Here is a 23938-nt window from a genome sequence, read left to right as displayed (position 1 = left end):
GGCCTTGTGTGCATTTATACTGTATAGTAAGGATCTATCAATGGCGATGAGAAACTGGGATTTAAACCACGCGAGCATGGCCATGAGCAGAACAGACGAGAGGTACTGTGTTAAGGAATGGTTGCGACAGAGATTCAACATTGTTAAAGCAGCACACAGTTCTCCAGGTAGACAGGGGGAATCGGGCATGCCCCAACATGTAGTCGAACCCAGAGGGGGAGTTCAACAGAGACAATGGCAAGCTGAACGGCGATTCACGCCATTGCAAGGGACAATGCGGCCAGTAATGGGGCCATCAACACCTGTTAATGGCGCACTCAAGGACAATAACAGATGCAGTCAGGGACGATCGACTGGCAAGGGACCTTTTGTTTCCAACAACAGCTCATGTTGGAGGCATGGAGGCACACACTCAGCCGGAGGTTGCAGAGATGAGCAAAATACCTGCAGAAATTGCAGAAATGAACGCTGGGGGAAATCGCTGGAAGCTGAAGTTCAGCGAGTTCATGTGGAGCACGTATACAGTTCATACATCAGAACGCCACTGATAATGATGAAAGTGCTCCTCAATGGCATCCCAGTATCAATGGAGCTAGACACGGGGGCCAGTCAGTCCCTGATGGGTATCAAACAGTTCGAAAAGTTGTGGGCGTCCAAGGCCAGGAGGCCAAAATTATTGCCGATTGATGCACAGCTGCGGACTTACACAAAGCAGATCATTCCGCTGCTAGGCAGCGCCACGGTAGTCGTGACCCACAAAGATTTGGACAACAGGTTGCCACTCTTGATTGTCCCAGGGGACGGTCCCGCACTACTGGGGAGGAGTTGGCTTGCTGTCATGAACTGGAAATGGAGCGATATCAATGCAATTTCCTCTGTGGAGCGAGTATCATGCTCACAGATCCTGGGCAAATTTGGCTCATTATTTCAACCCGGCATCGGCACTTTCATGGGGGCTAAGGTAGTGATTCACATAAACCCGGACGCCAGGTCAGTACACCACAAGGCCAGAGCGGTGCCGTACATGAAGCGGGAAAAGATAGAAGGCGAATTGGACCGCCTGCTGAGGGAAGGCATCATCTCGCCAGTCGAATTCAGTGACTGGGCGAGCCCGATTGTGCCGGTGCTCAAGGCGGATGGGTCGGTTAGGATATGTGGTGATTACAAGGCCATCATCAATCGGGTGTCACTCCAAGACCAGTACCGAGAGCGGAGGACCTCTTTGCGACGCTATCCAGTGGCAAACTTTTTTCAAAATTGGACCTGACCTCAGCTTACATGACCCAAGAGCTGGCGAGTGAGTCGAAGAAGCTGACCACCATCACGACACACAAGGGGTTGTTTGAGTACAACAGATGTCCGTTCGGGATTCGCTCGGCCGCCGCGATCTTCCAACGAAATATGGAAAGCCTCCTCAAGTCGATTCCAGGGACGGTGGTTTTTCAGGAGGACATCCTCATCACGGGTTACGATACTGAAGAACACGTCCACAACCTGGAGGAGGTGCTACGCAGACTGGACCGGGTAGGGCTGCGACTGAAAAAAGCGAAGTGCATCTTCCTAGCTCCAGAGGAGAATTCCTGGGGATGAGGGTAGCAGCAGACGGGATCAGCTCTACTGCGTCCAAGACGGAAGCAATCCAGAGAGCACCCAGACCCCGTAACATGACGCAGCTGCGTTCATTCCTGCGTCTCCTGAACTATTTTGGTAACTTTCTTCCCAAATTGAGCACGCTGCTAGAGCTGCTGCACGTGCTCCTATGCAAAGGTCGCGAATGGGTCTGGGGGGACAGCCAGGAAAGGGCTTTTAATAGAGCACGCAATTTGTTATGTTCCAACACTCTGTTAACACTATACGACCCATGTAAGAAACTTGTGTTAACGTGCGATGTGTCATCCTATGGTGTCGGGTGTGTGTTGCAGCATGTCAATGTCAAGGGTCAGTTACAGCCGGTAGCTTATGCCTCCAGGAGTCTGTCACAGGCAGAAAGGTGTTACGGGATGGTAGAAAAGGAGGCGCTCGCATGTGTATATGCTGTAAAGAAAATGCACCAGTACCTGCTTGGCAGGAAATTTGAGCTGGAGACAGATCACAAACCCCTAACGTCCCTTTTGGCCGACAACAAGGCCATAAATGCAAACGTATCGGCCCACATACAGAGATGGGCACTCACATTAGCCGCCTATGACTATACAATTCGGCACAGACCGGGCACCGAAAACTGCGCCGATGCACTCAGCAGGCTCCCACTTGCCACCACCGAGGGGGCAACCGAGCATGGTGCTGAGATGGTCATGGCTGTTGAAGCTTTCGAAAGCGAAGGCTCACCCGTGACAGCCGTCAGATCAAAGTCTAGACTAATATAGACCCGCTATTGTCTCTCGTCAAGAAATGTGTCCTGAATGGGGACTGGGCAGCCACGTTCAGGGCATGCCCTGAGGAATTTAAACCATTTCACAGGCGCAGGGATGAACTCTCGATTCAGGCCCACTGTGGGGAAACCGCGTAGTCATGCCCCAGATGGGCAGAGAGGTGTTCATCAGAGAACTCCACAACGAGCACCCGGGCATTGTCATGATGAAGGCAATTGCCAGGTCACACGTTTGGTGGCCAGGGATAGACGCAGATCTGGAACTTTGTGTTCGCAGGTGCAACACGTGTGCCCAGCTGGGCAATGCGCCCAGGGAAGTCCCCCTTAGCCCCTGGCCATGGCCCGCCAAGCCTTGGTCACACATCCATGTGGACTACGCAGGTCCTTTCATGGGAAAAATGTTTTTGGTTGTAGTAGACGCCTACTCCAAATGGATCGAGTGTGACATTTTAAATTCAAAGCACATCCTCTGCCACGGTAGAAAGTCTACGGGCAATGTTCGCCGCCCACAGTCTACCGGACATCTTGGTCAGCGACAATGGCCCGTGCTTCACAAGCATTGAATTCCAGGACTTCATGGCAGGCAATGAAATTAATCATGTCAGAACGGCACCGTTCAATCCGGCCTCAAACGGCCAGGCAGAACAAGCAGTGCAGTTAATCAAACAGGGGATGCTCAGAATCCAAGGGGGTTCCCTACAAAGACGCTTAGCAGGCCTCCTGTTAGCCTATAGATCCCGACCACACTCGCACACAGAGGTTCCACCCGCAGAGCTGCTAATGAAAAGGACGCTCAAAACCAGGTTATCCCCTATACACCCCACCATGAAAGAAATTGTTGAGAGCAGGTGCCAGCCACAAATATGACTACCATGACAGGAGGGCGCGATGTATTGATGTAAATAATCCTGTTTTTGTCCTCAACTACGCTGCAGGGCCCAAATGGCTCGCAGGCACTATGATTGCCAAAGAGGGAAATAGGATTCTGGTGGTTAAACTTACCAATGGATAAATCTGCCGCAAACACGTGGATCAAACAAAAAGGAGGTTCAGCAACCCCATAGAAGAAGCAGAGGAAGAACACGATGTTGAGTTCACTCCACCACAGGTGACCGAACACCCGATCCAAAGGGAGGAGAGCCCAGTCACTGTGGGCAGTCCGGACAGGCCTAAGGCACCGCAAACGGCAGACACTCAGGCCAGCGCCCAACAACCGGAGCCCCAACTCAGGCGCTCTAAAAGAGAGCGTAAACCACCAGAGAGACTTAACCTGTGATCCCAATAAGACTTTGGAGGGGGAGGTGATGGCATGTATTCAACCAGCATTGTAACCCATGTATAATCTGACCTAAGTTGTACACCGTGAGAACAATGACCACTAGGTGGCAGACACTCCTAACCTGGGCCTTCAGGTACAAAAGGGGAAGCTCCACCCACCTTCATCACTTTGAGTGCTAAGGAATAAAGGACATGTCACAGACTGACCTTCTCTCAAGCATGGGCCTCGTGTGCATTTATACTGTATAGTAAGGACCTATCAGTTACTGTGATCAACTGATTATCTGTACTCAATGCCATACGTATATGCTGACAAAATCAAAGCCCATCTCTGCATTCGGGCTGCAGCTAATGTTGGAACTGGGGACTTTGGATGGAGGATTTCTGTCAGGTGCTTACGATCCATAACGATAGTAAACTTACCACCATACAAGTATTTGTGGAACTTCTTGACCCCAAAAATTAATGCCAAAGCTTCCCTTTCGATCTGCGCATAATTATGCTCACTGGCACAGAGAGTGCATAAAGCAAAAGCAATTGGCCTCTCCTCCCAACTATGTAGTATGAGAGATTACTGTCCCAACTCCGTACGGAGAGGCATCACATGCTAGCTTGATCTCCTTAGATACGTCATAGCGAACTAACATGGTGCTCTCTTCCAACTGGCTTTTACACTCCTTGAATACTGCAGCGCATTCTTCTGACCACTTCCAATGGACCTGTTTTTTCAACAGCTCATTCAGTGGATGTAACACTGTAGCCAAATTTGGTAGGAATTTCCCATAATAGCTCAAAAGACCCAAAAATGAATGAAGTTCAGTGACATTTTTGGGAGTGGGTGCATTTCTAATTGCATCCAGCTTTCCCTTGGTTGAATGTAAACCATCTTTGTGTACTCTGTGCCCTAAGTACTCCACTGAGTTTTGAAATAACTTGTGAGCAGTCACTCATATTCTGTGCTTCTCTAGCCATTTGAGCACTTCATTCAATATGTTATTATGAATTTGCCTGTTTGGTACTGAAATGAGCATGTCATCTAAATAACATACTACTATCCCTTCAATGTCATGCAAAATCTGGTTCATCACTCCTTGAAATATGGTGGGGGTGGAAGACGCTCCAAATGGTAGCCTATTAAATTGATATAGGCCTAGATGTGTATTTATAGTCAAGCATGACTTGGACTCCTCATGTAGTTCAAGTTGTAAGTAGGCATTTGTAAAATCTAACTTTGAGAGGATCTGACCACCTGTCAGCATTGTGAACAAATCTTCTACATTTGGCAATGTATTGGGGAGATTACCCTCTACAACTTGGTTTATGGTTACTTTATAATACCCACACAACCTTACCTTACCATCTGACTTAGGCACAACAAAAATGGGTGTAGCCCAATTACCTAGATTTATCTTAGAGATAATGTTCTCAGTCTCTAGTCTTTTGAGTTCTTGCTCAACTCTCTCCTTGAGTGCATATGATACAGGACGTGGCGTGCAGTAAACTGGTCTAGCATCCTTCTGAACCCTGACACTCGCCTTGAAACCTTGGATCAGACTGCCTGTTTCGCAGAGCACCTTCGGATAATTCTGGATTGCATCATCCTTTGATGCAAATCACGTTTCAACATGAAAAATCTCATCCCAATCCAGCTTCAGTGATTCCAACCAATTTCTATTTAATAAAGCAGGCTTGTCTCCTGCCACTACTAAGAGAGGCAAACTCTGAAATTGATCGTTGTATTTCACCAATACGGTGATACGACCTACCACAGGACTGTTCTCTCCCGAGTAGCCTCGCAGCTCTATCTTGGATTTCTCCAATGGGAAATCACTCAACTGGTCGAGATTATAGCGATTCCGATACTACACTCACAGATGTGCCAGTGTCGATTTCCATGGGTATCTTGGTTCCTGCAACATCTACGTGGATGACGATACTTTTTAAATCATTGTTAGATACCCTCGTGCTCCTGATGATTTGTAACTCTTCGTCCTGTTGCTTTTCTTCAATGTTATGTAGTCTCTGGGGGTTTCTACTTATAGCCTTGAAAGTTGGTTTACTCTTCAGTCGGCATGCCTTCGCAAGATGCCCAGTTTTCCTGCAGATATAACACTCTGCCTTCACATATGGACAGTTTTGAGCAATGTGTTGTCCCAGGCACCGATAGCATGATGTCAATGCGCTGTCACCTTGGCCAGTTGCGGAGGCCCTGGGGCCCAACTGCCTTTTTCTTTTAACCTGCAGATGATTCACCTCGGCTGTCTGATGACTGGAAATGGCGCGAAATTCTCGGGAATATTGGTCGGCCATATCCATTGACATAGCTGTCTGACAAGCTAAATCAAAAATCAAGTTGGGGGTTGTCAACAACTTTCTTCTGATCGCTTCATTTTTAATCCCACAAACAAAGCGGTCATGTAGTGCACTGTCCTGAAAGTTTCCAAAACGACAGTGAATAGATAGCTTTTTTAATGCTACAATGTACTCACTGATACTTTCATTGATTAATTGATCTTGTATTCCAAAATGCTAACTGTCAGCAATTTCCAGAGGCTCAGGACTGTAGTGTTGTACCTCCATAAGTGATGTGTCCTTTGGCTTGATGGGAACAAGCTTTTTTCAGGATTTCATACACCTCGGGGCCTACTTCAGTCAGAAAAATAGTCCATTTTCTTTCTAACACCACGCAGTTACGGTTTTCATCATCGGGGACTTCAATGATACTATTTGCGGTGAAAAACATTTCTAGCCGCTCCACATATGCTCTGAATGTCTCTCGATCATGTTGAAACTCACCCAAGCACCCTATTATTCCCATAGGTGCAGCCATGTGGACTTTGGCAGTTCAGCCAAGTGTGCTTGTAATTTACCTTGGATTTTTAGCTGTGCTGCAACACAAAGGACCTCTCTAATCTCTCTGTTGTTTGGCTGGAATCATCCACGACAAAGGTTTCTGCTAGGTTATCTGGGAATCCGATCCTACGTTGCCAATGTGGTATTTTCTTTACAACATCACAAACACACACTTACAAGATGGAACTTGTCAGGTGACCTGACCTTTTATTATTTACAGCAATGGATGCATTACCACAGTAGTCCACTAGGTGGAGCAGTAGTCCACTAGATGGAGCTATATATTGCACGGTCCCTCAGAATTTTTTCCAATAATTTTCCCACCACCGAGGTTAGGCTGACTGGCCTGTAATCACTCGGTCTATTCCTTTCTCTCTTTTTAAATAATGGTACAACGTTAGCAGTCCTCCAACACCACACCGGTAGCCAGAGAGGATTGGAAAATGATGGTCAGAGCCAATGTTATTTCCTCTCTTGCTTCTCTTAACAGTCTGGGATACATTTAATCTGGGCCTGGGGAGTTATCCACTTTCAAAGCTAATAAACCCCTAATACTGCCTCTCTCACTATGTTTATTTCATCGAATATTACACACTTCACCTCCCTGATTGCAATGTCTGCATTGCCCCTCTCTTTTGTGAAAACAGAAGCGAAGTATTGATTAAGAACCATACCCACATCTACCGCCTCTACACACATATACCCTTATGGTCTCTAATAAATCCCATTCTTTCTTTAGTTATTCTCTTGCTCTTAATGTAATTATAAAACATCTTTGGGTTTTCCTTGATTTTATTTGCCAATATTTTTTCATGCCCTCGCTTTGCTTTCCTAATTTCCTGTTCCTCTTAGAAATTAAAGTCACTTAGCACCTTTGAATATTCTGTCTTAAAAAAAAATGACAATAAAAATTCTTAACAACATTAACCTTCTGGTGCCAACTTCTTTCTTCCTTAAAAAGAGAAGTACTTTTAGTTGTAAAGCGAGTACTGTTGATGTGACGACAGATCCTCGAGATGATGGAAGTGAACTTCTGCAGCAGTCTTGCACTATTGAGATGATGCAGGTGAATTTCCATGGGGGTTCTTCTGCTCATCTGTTGTAATTTCAGCAGACGAGCTGTGGAAATTCCAGTAAAACGGTTTAAATGCCACTTCTGCCATTTTTCAGGAGTTTCTGCGGCTCTTCCGCCGAAGTTACATCAGATGAGCGGGATGATCCTTGTGGGAAATTCAGCCCCAATGTACAAATCATACGTGGCTGTGACTACTGTTGGTTGTAGGATGCAGAGAAAGGGAAAGCAGAAATTTAAAAGATCTTTCTTACCTCCTCCCCAGAGATCAAAATTACCGGTATCTACAGTTTTTGCTGTCTTGGCTGGCAAGAAGAAACACAAGAGGAAAAACTGTTTATTACATAAATCATAATTTAAGAACATAATTTTCAGATGCTTGTAAGAGAAGGCAATGAGAAATAGGAGGGAGCCTAGGATAGATCCTTGGGGCACACCAGAGGTAAATGTGGATGGGAAATAAACATGGATTTGGTAGCGTTGCCCACATTCCAAGAACAGATTTTAAAAAGACAGTCCGAGATGATTCCCCTTGCTCTCATGTTAGCCCAAAACATCAGCTTCTCAATTTAGCATCATATATCAATGGGCTGTGAGGAGCGAGTCACGACTGAGATTATATAACAAACTGATCCCAAAGATATTAATAATAATTATCCAGGACTCACGGAAAGCTGTGTTTAGCCTTCGCCCCACCACAACCGTTTAGCCTTCCACTGAAGCTGCCCTTTACATTATTCTGCAAAGAATATCTGGGTAGTGGAAGCAGATTCAATAGTAACTTTCAAAAGGGAATTGGACAAATACCTGAAAAGGAAAACATTTGCAAGGCTATGGGGGGAAAGAACAGGGGAGTGGGACTAATTGGATAGCTCTTTCAAAGAGCCGGCACAGGCACGATGGGCCAAATGGGTTCCTTCTGTGCTGTATCATTTTATAACTACAAGGAGGGATAGCAACAAGTCTAGGTAAATAAGATGTTCAAAGATTGAATTTGTTAAATGGCGATCGACTGCATTTGGGTCAGTCACTATGATTGCAACAAGTTGTTGTGTGGAAACCATTAACTGCAGGCATGCCTGGGTCACAGTAACTCTGAATCTGAAATCTCCCCACTACTAGATGGCACATTCCTGCTTTCATCTCTTAGGGATCTTGGATCTGAATCAAGCTCAGAACTGTTAAGGTTTTGAGTAAAATGGGTTTGAGCAGTTTAACCAATTTCCCAGAGGTGCCCAAACCACAAATTGCACACGAATTGTGAATCTCACTCAGGGAGCCCACGAGGATGGTTGATTCGGGAAATTGAAAATCCACACTGGTGTTACAGGGGTGCTCTTTGGAGAATGAGGTCTATTGCTGGGTGGCAGAACGTTTCTGCCTCAGACCATAATATAGCTGCTCCAGGAGCACTCAATACTGCCAGCTACTGGCAACATGTAAAACTGTTCCCTATCCCTTAGCGACAAGCCGACAGAGGCCTCAAAGTATGACATTTTAGGGTAATCCAACTCATTTCTTATAAATGAAAACTCACCTTCCACAATGGCAATATTCATGCCCCTGCCAACGTTATTCTTCACACTACTCAAGAGCCTATTTAAAAATACATCACAAAATTAATTCATTGCGCTCACCAAAGTTGTCATTTTAAGTTACACTAGAATGATACCGGGGCTAAAAGAGTTAAATTACGAGCACGGGTTGCATAGATTAGGCTTGTATTCCCTTGAATATTGCTTGGGATATGGGGATAGTGCGGGAAGTTGGAGATGAGGTAGAAGATCAGCCATGACCTTATTGAATGGCGGAGCAGGCTCGAAGTGCCGAATGGCCTACTCCTGCTCTTATTTCTTATGATATATTTTCTAGAAGATTAAGGGGTGATCTATTTGACGAGTTTAAAATGATCACAAGGAGCTGGTATGGCAGAGAGACAGAAACTATTTCCTCTGGTCAGGAGGGGGGAGGGGGGGGGGGCGGGGGTCCAGATCCAACCTTAAAATTAGAGCTAGGGCCATTCAGGGGTGATATCAACAAATACTTCTTTATGCAAAGTATCATGGAAATCTGGAACTCTCCCCCCGCCCTCCCAAAAGTTGTTGATGTTGGATCAACAAAAAATATCAAAACTGAAATAAATAGATTATTTTTAGGTAAGGGTATTTTATTTTTGTATTCATTCACGGGATGTGGGCGTAGCTGGCAAACCCGGCATTTATTGCCCATCCCTAATTGCCCTTCTTGAACCGCTGCAGTCCGTGTGGTGAAGGTGCTCCCACAGTGCTGTTAGGGAGGGAGTTCCAGGATTTCGACCCAGTGATGATGAAGGAACACAATATATTTCCAAGTCGGGATGGTGTGTGACTTGGAGGGAAACTTGCAGGTGATGGTGTTCCCGTGCACCTGCTGCCCTTGTCCTTCTAGGGTTAGGGAGGTGCAGTCGAAGAAGCCTTGGCGAGTTGTTGCAGTACATCTTGTAGATGGTACACACTGCAGACACAGTACATCGGTGATGGAGGGAGTGAATGTTAAAGGTGGTGGATGGGGTGCCAATCAAACGGGTTGCTTTGTTCTGGATGGTGTCGAGCTTCTTGAGTGTTGTTGGAGCTGCACTCATTCAGGCAAGTGGAGAGTATTCCATCACACTCCTGACTTGTGCCTTGTAGATGGTGGAAAGGCTTTGGGGAGTCAGTAGGTGAGGCACTTGCCGCAGAATACCCAGCCTCTCGTAGCCACAGTATTTATGTATACAGTTGATGGTGGGGGGATTCGGTGACGGTAATGCTGTTAAATGTCAAGGGGCAGTGGTTAGACACTCTTGTTGGAGATAGTCATTGCCTGGCACTTGTGTGACGCAAATGTTACTTGCCATTTATCAGCTCAAGCTTGAATATTGCCCAGGTCTTGCTGCATGCGGGCATGGACTGCTCCGTTATCTGAGGCGTTGAGCCCTGAGGAACTCCTTCGTTGATGTCCTGGGACTGAGATGATTGACTTCTGGTTCTGGGGCACAAGTCTTCAGCACTACAGCCAGGATGTTATCAGGGCCCATAGCCTTTGCTGTATCCAGTGCGCTCTGCTGTTTCTAGATATCACGTGGAGTGAATCAAATTGGCTGAAGACTGGCATCTGTGATGGTGGGGATCTCAGGAGAAGGCCGAGATGGATCATCCACTCGGCACTTCAGGCTGATTAAAGGATGTGGAACCGAAGGGGGAAATTATAGTTAAGGTACAGATCAACCATGATCTAATTGAATGGTGGAACCGGCTCGAGGGACTGAATGGCCTCCTCCAGCTCCTGTGTAAACCATAAGAAAAGCTTGAGTGAGATCTGGAAATATTTACCACGGTGCAGTAGGCTGTGCTCTTTCGAGATTGGGAGCTAGGGCACATTTCTGGGGCAGATTAAAGGAAGCTTTACCCGACATAGAACATATGTAATCTGGCCTGGATGCCGTGTAAGAAAAATGAAAATGAATATTTAATTCCTACAATTACATTGCTCAACTACAACAGCACAACAAAATACTGTGGATGGTGAAGTCTGAAATAAAAACAGAAGATTCTGGAAATACTCAGCAGCTCAGGCAGCATCTGTGGAGAGAGAGAAACAGAGTTAAGGTTTCAGGTCGATGATCCTTCTGACAAAGTTCTGACGAAGGATCCTCAGAGAAACTCTGTTTCTCGCTCCACAGATGCTGTGTGACATTACCCAACGAGTGGGCACATAATTGGTGTTGCGACCCCTTTCCCCTTATTATTTCTAAAATTGCCCCTTATGGTGTCAAGTTAAATAATGAACCCTTCATTGCTAAGGTCCTTGAATATATTTGAGGTGGAGATACAGATTTTCGAATGATAAGGGAGTCAAGGGTTATGGGGAGCGGGCGGGGAAGTGGGGTTGAGGCCAGGATCAGATCAGCCATGATCTTATTAAATGGCGGAGCAGGCTCAAGGGGCCAAATGGCCGACTCCTGCTCCTATTTCTTATCTAATAATTTGATCATGGGGTTGCAATCTGTAATGTATTTGCTTCATGGGTTCTTTGCTTAAGAATTCATAGCAACACATTGCTATTAAGAACTAGTTGGTTTATTAGCAAAGGTTTAACAATCACACTACACATTACCAGTTCATCCACCAGGCTCACAACCACCTGCCTCATCGTGGACACCCTGAACCCAACTGGCTAGGGTTTTTATGGGCTAGAATTTTGGGTATTTGCGATATCGCCGGTTTTTTGATGCTAATTGCAGCGGGTTTTTTTATACCGCCGGGGTGCCGCTATCATTGAACCTCACAAAATTTGCCAAATGGTGACCAGTGATTACGGTAAATCCGGTGTTGCACAACAGCATTTGTGCGCCTGGAGCCGAATCTAGTGATGTTAAAAAAAGAAATGGACCTTCTGCGCATGTGCAAATTTTTTTTTTGATTTTATTTCCCCCCCCCCACCCCCGATTTTTTTCTTCTTCCCACGATTCTGGTCAGCTGTCAGGGTGCATCGCGCATGCGCAGTAAATCTAGGGCTGAACCAGCTATTTTTGGTGCAAGGAGAGTTCTTCGGGCAGAGAGCCAAGAAATTTATCTATGAGGTGAACGAGGCCCTCATCGCAGCTGTGCCGAGTAGATGGGGGATTTTAATAGGAGGGGTGCCAGTATACCCCTCCCAGCTGTTCTAAGGCGTCTATGGTCCAGCGTGTCCGAGGAGGTTTCCGCAGTGGACTACATCAGGAGGGACCACAAGCAGTGTCGGAAAAGGTTCAATGACCATTGCAGGGTCGTCAGAGTAAGTAACATTTTTATTGATGCACTCTTTCATTACTTAAAGGTAGGCTTAGTGTTGCACCTTATTTGCCATGAATGATCGTTACACATTATTAATACTGCTTTTTGACATCTTAAAAGATGTGTCTGCACTTCGATATCTTCCTCATGAACCACGTGCAACTACCAGGGCCATTAAACAGGGAACTGTATTAAATGCACACTGTATGGTATAAGTGCTTTGATGGCTATCTGTGTGTGCCACAAGAGCAGAAGGGCCCTTTGGTAACCATTCCCATTGTCATCATTGCAGGGAAAGTTGTCCCACAACCACTGGGAGCAACGGCGCACAGGAGGCGGTCTGCCCCAGACACTGCCGTTAACGAACCTCGAGGAGAGAGTGGCAGTTTTGTGGCTGTTGATATTTTATAAAAGTTTTAAAAATTTCACAATTGACAATAATGTTTAATAAATTTTATTTCAGTTTTCAAATGTTTAATAAATCTTATTCAAAATGTATGTTTAAAAAATTCTTTTGTTCCCCTTAACCATTTCTCTGCAGTGTCTCCGTTGCAGAATAAGAGGGGGAATAATCACATGGTGGGATAGAGTGGGCAGGCAACGGTGAAACGTTCCATTCACTGAACAAGCAAAGCGTTGAATTATGAACTGCTGACAGTTCATGAACTGCAGTGGTGAAAGCTCCACGAGGCCTCCCCTGTGGTGGTGGTGGGGGTGGTGACATAGGTTAATCGCCAGACTCCTCGTCCTCCTCCTCCTCCTCCCCTCGCTCCTGAGGTGGTCCTGCAATCTGCAGTGGCAAATCCTGTCCCTAATGATGGCTCAGTTGTGTAGCATGCAGCACACCACAATGAACTCAGAGACCTGCTGAGGGGAGTATTGCAGGCAGCCTCCAGAGTGGTCCAGGCATCGGAAGTACTGCTTGAGCACTCAATTGTCTTTCGACGATATTGCATGTGGCTATATGGCTGTTATTGTAACGATGCTCGATTTCTGTCTGAGGGTTCCGGAGGGGGGTCATGAGCCAAGTGGCGAGGCCGTAACCTTTGTCCCTCAGCATCCAGCTCTGGCCTTGTGGCTGATACTCGAACAGGTCAGAGACACTGCTCTCAGGCAAGATGAAAGCATCATGGATGCTCCCTGAAAATTGGGCATTTACTGCCCTGATGTACTGAGTATGGTCGCAGACGATCTCTACGTCCAGGGAGTGGAATCCCATTCTTGTTTCGGTAAACCTCTGGATCCTCCAAAGGTGCTCGCAGGGCAATGTGCATACAGTCAATGGCACACTGAACCTTGGGGAAGCCAGCAATTCATCCAAAACCTATAGCCCTTTCACTCTGTGCCTCTTTGGTCATTGGGAACTTTATTAAGTCCATCCTGCATGCGTACACTGCAGTAATCACCTGGCAAATGCAGCAGTGTATCGTGTGCTGCAAGATGGAGCATATGTCCCCTGCTGATGCCTGAAAGGAGCCGGAGGCATAGAAGGCAAGTGCTGCAGTCACCTTCACCTCGAGGGGCAGTGCATTCTGGGGGGAAGAGGGTGAACAGCCAGAGTTCATGGTCCATATCGGGACTGTTGTGTATGTATAATATATGTATTGTAACGCTAGACCACTGAATGTATCTTCACACTGTATACACCATACCTGTAGCACCAGAGGGTGCTACTGGTGGAGACCTAAGGGTCATCTGCACACTGCAGGTAACCAAGTATAAAAGGGAGCTCACCTCATTGTGTCCTCACTCAAGGAGCTGCAATAAATGGACTAAGGTCACTACAGTTTAAGTACAATACCCTTATCTCATGGAGTCATTATTAGAGTGCTTGCATATACCACAACTGACGACAAGATTATGAATTTCCACGCGCAACATGTCTATCCTAAGCAACTTTCAACAATTCACTGATGGGGAAGATTGGGACGCCTTTGTGGAAAGGCTCGAACACTTCTTCATTGCAAATGACCTAGCAGGGGATGACCCGACCTCGCTGGCTGATAAGCGCAGAGCTATCCTGCTCAGCAGTTGTAGGCCCACTGACCATGGCCTCGTCAGGGACCTGCTTCCCCAGCGAAGACGACAACCAAAACTTACGTGGAGCTCATAACAATAATACAAGAACAGCTCAAACCTAAAGGGAGCATCCTCACAGCCAGACACCGGTTCTACACCCACCGACGGCCTCAAGGCCAAGAAATTGTAAAATATGCTGCAGACCTGAGACGATCGGCTGCACCGTGTGATTTTGGCGATCACCTCACCGAAACACTAAGGGACATCTTTGTTATTGGAATCGGCCACGAGGGCCTCCTCCACAAGCTGCTTTCTGCTGACATTACGATCACCCTGCAAAAGGCAATTAAAGTGAGCCAGGCATTCATGATTTTGGCCTGTGATTCCAAGAGGATGATGACTCACCCCCAGGACTTTAACCTGATGAGTACAGTGAACCGAATGGCGCCTTTTAGAGGCAAGGCTGCTGCCCCGAGTCCCACAACCCTGAATCCGCCACATGGGGTCAACTGGCTAGCCCCATTCTGGTGTTGTGGAGGAAATCACAGGGCCCACCAGTGCCGATACAAAGACTATACTTGCAAAGGCTGCAACACTAAAGGTCATCTCCAGCGAATGTGTAGAAGAAATTTTACTCACCGAGTCACTGAAGAGTTGTCGCTCCAGCGCTGATGAAGATGAAGAGAGTGTCTATGAAGCAACTCAGCCCTGGAAGAGGTGTACAGAGTGTATACCTGCTCCACCGAGAGTTCCCCGTGGAAAATGGAAGTAGAAATCAACGGTGTTCCAGTCTCGATGGAGATCGACACAGGGGCGAGCCAATCGCTGATGAATCAGACGGCCTTCGAGAAACTCTGGGACAATCCCGCCAAACGACCCAAAATGCTCCCAATCCAGGCGAAGCTGCTCACTTACACAAAAGATACGATCCCAGTCGTTGGCAGCTTGGACGTCCAGGTGTACTATGGCGGCGCGATGCACAAGCTCCCTTTGTGGATCGTTGCTGGTGATGGCCCAACACTGCTGGGAAGAAGATGGATGAAGCAAATCCAAATCTGTTGGAGCGGGAAAGCCTCCAGGCCCCGGCGATCGATGTCCTACGTGGCCCCAAACTTGGATCTATCACAGCACTTGGAAGTCCTACCATCCAACTCGACTGCATGGCGACGACACAGACTGCACAACTCAACGGCGAGATGATCCAACCTGGACGACCACCTTCCGGGCTCCGGTGGCAGGACTCCGAGGAAAGAAGATCGGCGCAGAAGGTAGATTGCCAGCTTCCGTGGCAGAACCTGGGGAGAAAAGGATCATCGCAGGCTACCTCGTGGAGAGAAAGAAGAGGGCGCCCGCACCACGAGGTGAAGCACCTGAAATTAAGATGGCCACAACCAGACCACGAGGGGCAGCGTTGAGGGAACCAGACGTGATGCCAAGAGTGGAACCGGATTGGGGTAAAGATTGCAAGGCCCTTTTAAAGGAGACCGGCAACCCAGAACAATTAAAGGGACAGTTCCACTCTTGGTACAGCGATGCCAGTGACACTAATGATAAAGGTGTAATTAACCAATGCAAGTATACAAATGTACCGTTGAACAGTGATGCCAGTGATATGAATGTAAAAGATGCGATCAACAAATGCAAGTATATAAATGTACAGTTGAACAGTGATGCCAGTGATATGAATGTAAAAGATGCGATCAACAAATGCAAGTATATAAATGTACAGTTGAACAGTGATGTTACTAATGCTAATGAAAAAAATTTAACTAACAAATGCAGGTATCCAAATGTAGCCTTGCACAGAGATGCTGATAGTACACAAGAAAGTGATGTAATTGATAAATGCGAAAGTGTAAAGACAAATAACAATGTTGAGTCGGCTGATTGCGGTTGAAGCCAATGTATCATGAATGCCGATGATGAAATGAGAGATAATGCCGGGTTCTACATGCACGCCGACAAAGCCAAAGGTAACCTTCCTTGGGAAACACCCAGGTCCAGCGAGCTACCCGATCATGTAGCCTGCGCCTCCGGGACCAATGTGATGCCCCAGGAAGAGTGACCACACACACACACACACAGTGGGAGCATACCCACTGTAGGGACAGAGATCAATGGACGGCACAGGCACCACCACTGGCACCCTGCCCCAGATCGGCCCTACCCCCCCTGGTCACCAGGGCCAGCACAGGAGCAAGAAGCCAGCACCCTCCAGCCCTCCCGGCGGGGCCTAGGATAACCAGAGTTCCACCACCGCTGAAGGGCAGCAGGGAGACCCTGCAGCCCTCAATGGAGAACAGGGAGGCCACACACACTCCTGTGGCTCTGCCAACACTAAACTTCCTCACCCACCTGCACCCACACCCCAGGGGCCAGACCGCAATACCACGTATGTACCTTACCTGTAACATATACTTGCTTCACCACTGCTGAACTCTAAAACCGTGACATAACCAATCAGATTCCTTACTTTCTGTACATGTATGCCAATACAGGTGTTGAGCCACACACATGGTCTATATATGGGGAGGGGGGGATGTATGTAGCCATGGACACATGGATCACACCCAGAACCCACTCACTACAACCTCCAACCGTCCACTGCCGACCACTTCCCAATGTCGTGGCAATAAGGACTTGAGGGTCCACAGGGAGAGGCCATTCCCAAGCAAAGACAAAGTGCAAGGGCTTTGGGCACCAAAGTCGAGGGCCAGAGCACACAGTGCAAAAGCCTGTGGCACAAAACTTAGGGGGGGGGTGTTGTTGTGTATGTATAATGTATGTACTGTAACACTAGACCACGGAATGTATCTTCACACTGTATACACCATACCTGTACCACCAGAGGGTGCTACTGGTGGAGACCTAAGGGTCACCTGCACACTGCAGGTAACCAAGTATAAAAGGAAGCTCGCCTCATTGTATCCTCACTCAAGGAGCTGCAATAAATGGACTAAGGTCACTACAGTTCAAGTACAATACCCTTACCTCGTGGAATCATTATTAGAGTGCTTGCATATAACACAGGAACCAATGACATAGGTAAAAAGAGAGATGAGGTCCTGCAGGCAGAGTTTAGGGAGATAGGAGAGAGATTAAAAAGCAGGACCTCAAAAGGTAGTAATCTCCGGATTATTCCCGGTGCCACGAGTTAGTGAGTACAGAAACAGGAGGATAGAGCAGATGAATGCGTGGCTGGAAAGATGGTGCAGGAGGGAGGGCTTTCGTTTCCTGAGGCATTGCGACTGTTTCTGGGGGAGATGGGACCTGTACAAGTCGGACGGATTGCACCTCAACAGAGCAAGGATCAATATCCTCACGGGGTGATGGGGGGGGTGGGGGTGTTGCTAGTGCTGTTGGGGAGGGTTTAAACTAGCTTAGCAGGGGAACGGGAACCTGAAAATAGATTCAGTAGGGAGGGGAGTAAAGCTGGAATTAGAAAGCAAAAATAAAGAAAGTGAGTTTGAACGGGAGAGGAAACAAGCAGGAAAAAAGGGTAAAAATACCAAATTTAAAGGCTCTTTGTCTAAATCACAGCATTCGTAACAAAATAGATGAGTTGACGGCACAAATAGATACAAATGGGTATGTTCTGATAGCCATTACAGAGACGTGGTTGCAAGGTGACCAGGACTGGGAATTAAATATTCAGGAGTACTTGACAATCCGGAAGGACAGAGAGAAAGGAAAAGGAGGTGGGGTAGCTCTATTGATAAAGGATGGAATCACTGCAATAGTGAGAAGTGATATCTCCTAGTAAAGGATCCCCTCAGAATGAGTGATCATAGCATGATTGAATTTCAAATTCAGATGGAGGGTGAGAAAGTTGGATTTCAAACCAGCGTACTAAGCTTAAATAAAGGAGATTACAAAGGTGTGAGGGCAGAGTTGGCTAAAGTGGACTGGGAAAATAGATTAAAGTGTAGTTCAGTGATGAACAGTGGCGCATTTAAGGAGATATTTCACAACTCTCAAGAAAAATATATTCGAGTGAGGAGGAAAGGGTGTAAGAGAAAAGATAGCCATCAGGGGATAACTAAAGAAATAAAAGACGGTATCCAACTAAAAACAAGAGCATACAAAGTGGCCAAATCTAGTGGAAGGACAGAAGATTGGGAAGCTTTTAAAAGCCAGCAAAGAACGACTAAAATAATGATTAAGAAAGGGCAGATAAACTATGAAAGTAAACTAGCACAAAATATACAAACAGAAAGCAAGAGTTTCTATTGGTATATAAAAAAGAAAAGAGTGGCTAAAGTAAATGTTGGTCCTTAGAGGACGAGACCAGGGAATTAGTAATGGGGAACATGGAGATGGCAGAAGCTATGAACAAATATTTTGTAACAGTATTTACAGTAGAGGACACTAAAAATATGCCAACAGTGGATAGTCGAGAGGCTATAGGGGGGGAGTGACTTAACACAATCACAATCACTAAGGAGGTGGTACTCAGTAAGATAATGGGACGAAAGGCATACAAATCCCCTGGACCTGATGGCTTGCATCCTAGGGTCTTAAAAGAAGTAGCGGCAGGGATAGTGGATGCATTGGTTGTAATTTACCAAAATTCCCTGGATTCTGGGGAGGTCCCAGCAGATTGGAAAACTGCAAATGTGACACCACTATTTAAAAAAGGAGGCAGACAAAAAGTAGAAAACTACAGACCAGTTTGCCTAACACCAATGGTTGGGAAAATGTTGGAGTCCATTATTAAAGAAGCAGTAGCAGGACATTTGGAAAAACATAATTCAGTCAGGCAGAGTCAGCATGGATTTATGAAAGGGAAGTCATATTTGACAAATTTGCTCGAATTCTTTGGATGATGTAACGAACAGGATGGATAAAGGGGAACCAGTAGATGTGGTGTATTTGGACTTCCAGAAGGCATTTGACAAGGTGTCACATAAACGGTTACTGCACAAGATAAAAGTTCAAGGGGTTGGGGGTAATATATTAGCATGGATAGAGGATTGGCTAGCTAACAGAAAAGAGAGAGTCAGGATAAATGGTTCATTCTCTGGTTAGCATTCAGTAACTAGTGGGGTGCCGCAGGGATCAGTGCTGGGACCCCAACTATTTACAATCTATATTAATGACTTGGAAGAAGGGACTAAGTGTAACGTAGCCAAGTTTGCTGATGATACAAAGATGGGAGGAAAAGCAATGTGTGAGGAGGACACAAAAAATCAGCAAAAGGACATAGAATGGCTAAGTGAGTGGACAAAAATTTGGCAGATGGAGTATAATGTTGGAAAATGTGAGGTTATGCACTTTGACAGAAAAGAGCAAGTTATTATTAAATGGAGAAAAATTGCAAAGTGCTGCAGTACAACGGGACCTGGGGATACTTGTGCATGAAACACAAAAGGATAGTATGCAGGTACAGCAAATGATCAGGAAGGCCAATGGATCTTGGCCTTTATTGCAAAGGGGGTGGCGTATAAAAGCAAGGAAGTCTTGCTACATATATACAGGGTATTAGTGAGGCCACACCTGGAATACTGTGTACAATTTTGTTTTCCATATTTAAGAAAGGATATACTTGCTTTGGAGGCAGTTCAGAGAAGGTTCACGAGGTTGATTCCGGAGATAAGGCGGTTGACATGAGGAAAGGTTGAGTAGGTTGGGCCTCTACTCATTGGAATTCAGAAGAATGAGAGGTGATCTTATTGGAACGTATAAGATTATGAGGGGTCTCGACAAGTTGAATGCAGAGAAGATGTTTCCATTGATAGGGAAGACTAGAACTAGGGGGTATAACCTTATAAGGGGCCGTCCATTTAAAACTGAGATGAGAAGGAATTTCTTCTCTCTGAGGGTTGTAAATCTGTGGAATTCACTGCGTCAGAGAGCTGTGGAAGCTAGGTCATTGAATAAATTTAAGACAGAGATAGACAGTTTTTTAACCCCTAAGGGATTAAGGGGTTATGGGGAACAGGCAAGGAAGTGGACCTGAGTCCATGATCGGATCAGCCATGATCATATTAAATGGCGGAGCAGGCTCGAGGGGCCGAATGGCCTACTCCTGCTCCTATTTCTTATGTTCTTATGTTCTTATTACACAATCCAAAGTGAAAAGGAATCAGTGTTACTCACATCTCATCCTCAAAACAAATTTGAGGAGGTCTGAATTTCGCACCGCCACTCAACACCAAGAAGGCAAAGGTTCCAGCAGGACACCGCGTCCAGTGAGCACATTTGTGTTGCTTTGGGAAAGGTGCTGAAAATATTAACAGGTAGTAAAAAGATATATTTATAACACATTGAAAAAAAAATCACTCTCTTCCCCCCCCCCCCCTTCCCCCCCCCCCCATCCCCTAAAAAAACATTTTCCAATTATCTCTCCATTAAACTGCTGGCTCTTTCTGGGAACACAGTTCCACAGTAGGGAGTAATATGGTTTAGGGGAAAAAAAACAAGTAATGGGTGTATGAAACAATAGGCTCAGCCAGCTCCAGTCATGAGCACGAGTGAAATCTGCTCCCCCACCTTGCTCAAGTGTACTGCTCATGTTACTGGACTAGTAAAGAGGAATGCAGGAACTTGCATTTATATAGCGCCTTTCACGACCCCCTGACATCCAAAAGCGCTTTACATCCAATGAAGTACTTGAAGTGTAGTTGTAATGCAGGAAACACAGCAAACTCCCACAGACAACAATGTGATAATGATCAGATAATCTGCTTTTAGTGATGTTGGTTGAGGGATAAATATTGGCCAGGACACTGGTGAGAACTCCCCTGCTTCTCTTCGAAGTTTTACCATGGGATCTTTTACGCCCACCTGAGAGGGCAGACCGGGCCTCGGTTTAACATCTCATCCGGAAGGCTGCACCTCCGACAGTGCAGCACTGCACTGGAGTGTCAGCCAAGTCTCTGGAGTGATGGAAAGATGATGGAGATTGTGGATGAACAGAGACCCCCAGTGGTTCAAATAGATCATTTCCTGAAACCACCAGTATAGGTCAATAAAGGTATTAAGAAAAAGCTATAAGAATTTGGAATTTTATAACTTGGAGCATAGAATACAAGAGTAAAGACGTAATGATAAATGTATACAAAACAGTATGTGCTAGGGCACACAGTGAGTACCATGTGCAGTTTTGTGCACTCGATTATAGAAGGGACATTAAAGCCATAGAGAGTGTTGGGCATGGATTCACCAGGACGATGGCAGAGATGGGAAACTACAGTCATAGTTTCAGAGACGTGAGATGCTGAAGGCCAAGAGGAAATATAGTAGAGACTGTTAAATGATAAAGTGCCTTGATGGGGTGATTAGGAAAATATAACTTCCTCTACTTAGTGGCAAGGGATATTTAAAATTGTCACTGCGAGAAGTAGGAGAGGGGTTTGAAGAAATGGCTTTATGCAGTGAATGCTGGGGCGTGGAACTCTTTGTCACAAGAAGTGATTGAGTCTGACTTCATTGCATTTTTTCAACAAAAAAAGAAAAATTAGATAAGCATTTGAAGCAAAGGAAGATACAAGATTAGAGCAGTGGGATTAATCCCACAGATATGAAAGGCTTTATGGAATCCCTCATTGCTTGTAAATATCTATGATTCTATTCCAGTTGTCTGTGCACCTATGCTACCGGACGGCTAATCATTGAGCATGATGGTCTAATCTTGATGGAGAGCAGCAACTCGGAATGTGTAATTACTGCAGACCAAACAGTAATTCTTTCTTTTACCTGTAATAGTAGCTTTCAATGCCAGCTCCTGAATCGCGCTGAGGGCTCGCTGCAGGGAGCCATCAATCATGCTGTTTGCCAATAGCTTGCCCATATACCATGCTGCAACACAGCCCACCACAATGATCACAAATTTCCAACGGCCTGTTTTTTTAAAAAAAGTTACATTTTACAATATTTAGCTAAACGGGGAAGGAGGAGAGATTTGTGGGAATACAATACTTTTTGTTCAAAGACGTATTTCATTATCTGAAAAAAAGTGTCTATTTCTCATAAGCAAATCAGCATGCAGGGCATGCAATTCCTGCCCAAAACTTTAGTTCTTGTTTTCACAACTTCGCATCACACTTTTGTGTCAAGGTTTCTCTGTCGACATTTAATATTGAATTCTCCCAAGTTGAAAGATTCTTTTAATTTTTCACAAGTTGGGATTGCATTTTGTGGCCACTAGGTGTCCCTGCATCACAGCTCGGCTGAAAGACTTGTATTTCTATCGAGCCTTTCACGACCTCAGGATGTCACAAAGCGCTTTACAGCCTTTTGAAGCTTAGTCAGTGTTGTAATGTAGGAAACGTGGCAGCCAATTTTTGAACCCCCACAAACAGCAATGTGATAATGACCAGATGATCTGTGTTTAGTGATGTTGATTGAGGGATAAATATTGGCCAGGACACCAGGGTTAACACCCCGGAGTGACTATTTGTACTGTCCTTTTTCTGTCCTTCTGCGCCTGCGTCCTCCAACCCCCCCCACCTGAGAAACTGGATCCAGAAGTGGGGCCCTGCAATTGACCATGTTGTTCTTCTGATCCTGCGGGCAGCGGGGAGAGAGGGGCGGTGGCAGCAGGGGAGAGGGAGAGAGAGAGAGGCAGCGAGAGAGAGACCCAGCCCGGGGGGGGGGGGAAGAGCGATGGGAGAGAGAGAGAGACACGGGGGGTGGGGGCGGTGGGGGAGAGAGAGAGAGAGAGAGAGAGAGAGAGACAGCGAGAGAGAGAGACAGCAAGACAGACAGCGAGAGAGAGGGAAAGAGCGAGAGAGACAGCGAGAGAGAGAGAGAGAGAGAGAGAGAGAGACCTCGGTGGGGGGGGGGGGTAGGAGTGGGGGGGGGGTGGGAGAGAGAGACACACAGGGTGGGGGGGGGGAAGAGACATGGAGGGGGGGGGCTGTGGAGAAAGAAAGCGACCTCAGGGAAGACGGATCACATTCTTCCAACCCCTTTTACACCCACACCCGTTTCTCGGAACGCTCGGTGTGGGTATTATAAGGGACATCGTTGGTGTGGATAAAATCCAGAAGTCACGACACTGTCACTATTCACTTCATACCCAATAAATCGTTTAACAATCCGTGGCTCACACGCACAATACCCAGTGACACAGCATTTTTACTTATGATGTACTTTTGAAGTGTAGTCACTGTTGTAATGTAGGAAAATGTTCTGAGAAAGTGAAAAAAAACAATTTTGTTTTTAATGACCCCATGATTTTTATCCCAGATTGCTCACAGCAGTGATCTTCAATTCCTGCAGACTCCAGGTAACACCACTCCATTGGGAGGTCAGGCCTGCTGCATCCAATGTTGTGGCCTTGCCCTGCCTCCCATTGATTTACAGCATTTGAGGCTCTCGGGCAAAGCTCGTTTGCAAACCCCCAGCCAGCTCCAGTCATCAGGCAGGTGTAAAAACCTGCCCCAGTCTGGCTCAAGTGTACTGGTTAAGTTATTGGTCTAGCAAAGCAGAACAAAAGAACTTGTATCTGTTTAACGCCTTTAGATGTGCTGTAGGAAGGTGTGCCAAGGCTCCTGCCCCCAGCATTACCTGGACTTTGTACAAATGAGCTGGAACAAATGGGAGGCT

General features: G+C 46.2%; 1 protein-coding gene across 1 annotated transcript in view; it reads right to left on the bottom strand.

Annotated features, from left to right (window-relative positions):
• The window catches only part of LOC139275563 (protein FAM3B-like), a 69589-nt gene that overhangs the window by 10591 nt on the left and 35060 nt on the right, over positions 1 to 23938 (bottom strand). The window contains exons 4-7 of the mRNA XM_070892733.1: positions 22085 to 22228; positions 20486 to 20609; positions 9112 to 9170; positions 7829 to 7879 (exon numbers count right to left, since the gene is read on the bottom strand). Of these exons, the coding sequence (XP_070748834.1) occupies positions 7829 to 7879; positions 9112 to 9170; positions 20486 to 20609; positions 22085 to 22228 (378 nt within the window). The remainder of the gene's footprint in view (positions 1 to 7828; positions 7880 to 9111; positions 9171 to 20485; positions 20610 to 22084; positions 22229 to 23938) is intronic.

The sequence above is a fragment of the Pristiophorus japonicus genome, chromosome 11 (assembly GCF_044704955.1).
Source record: "Pristiophorus japonicus isolate sPriJap1 chromosome 11, sPriJap1.hap1, whole genome shotgun sequence".
Lineage (NCBI taxonomy): Eukaryota > Metazoa > Chordata > Chondrichthyes > Pristiophoridae > Pristiophorus > Pristiophorus japonicus.
Note: the sequence above shows the minus strand (reverse complement) of the source record. Positions and strands in the feature narration are given on the sequence as shown.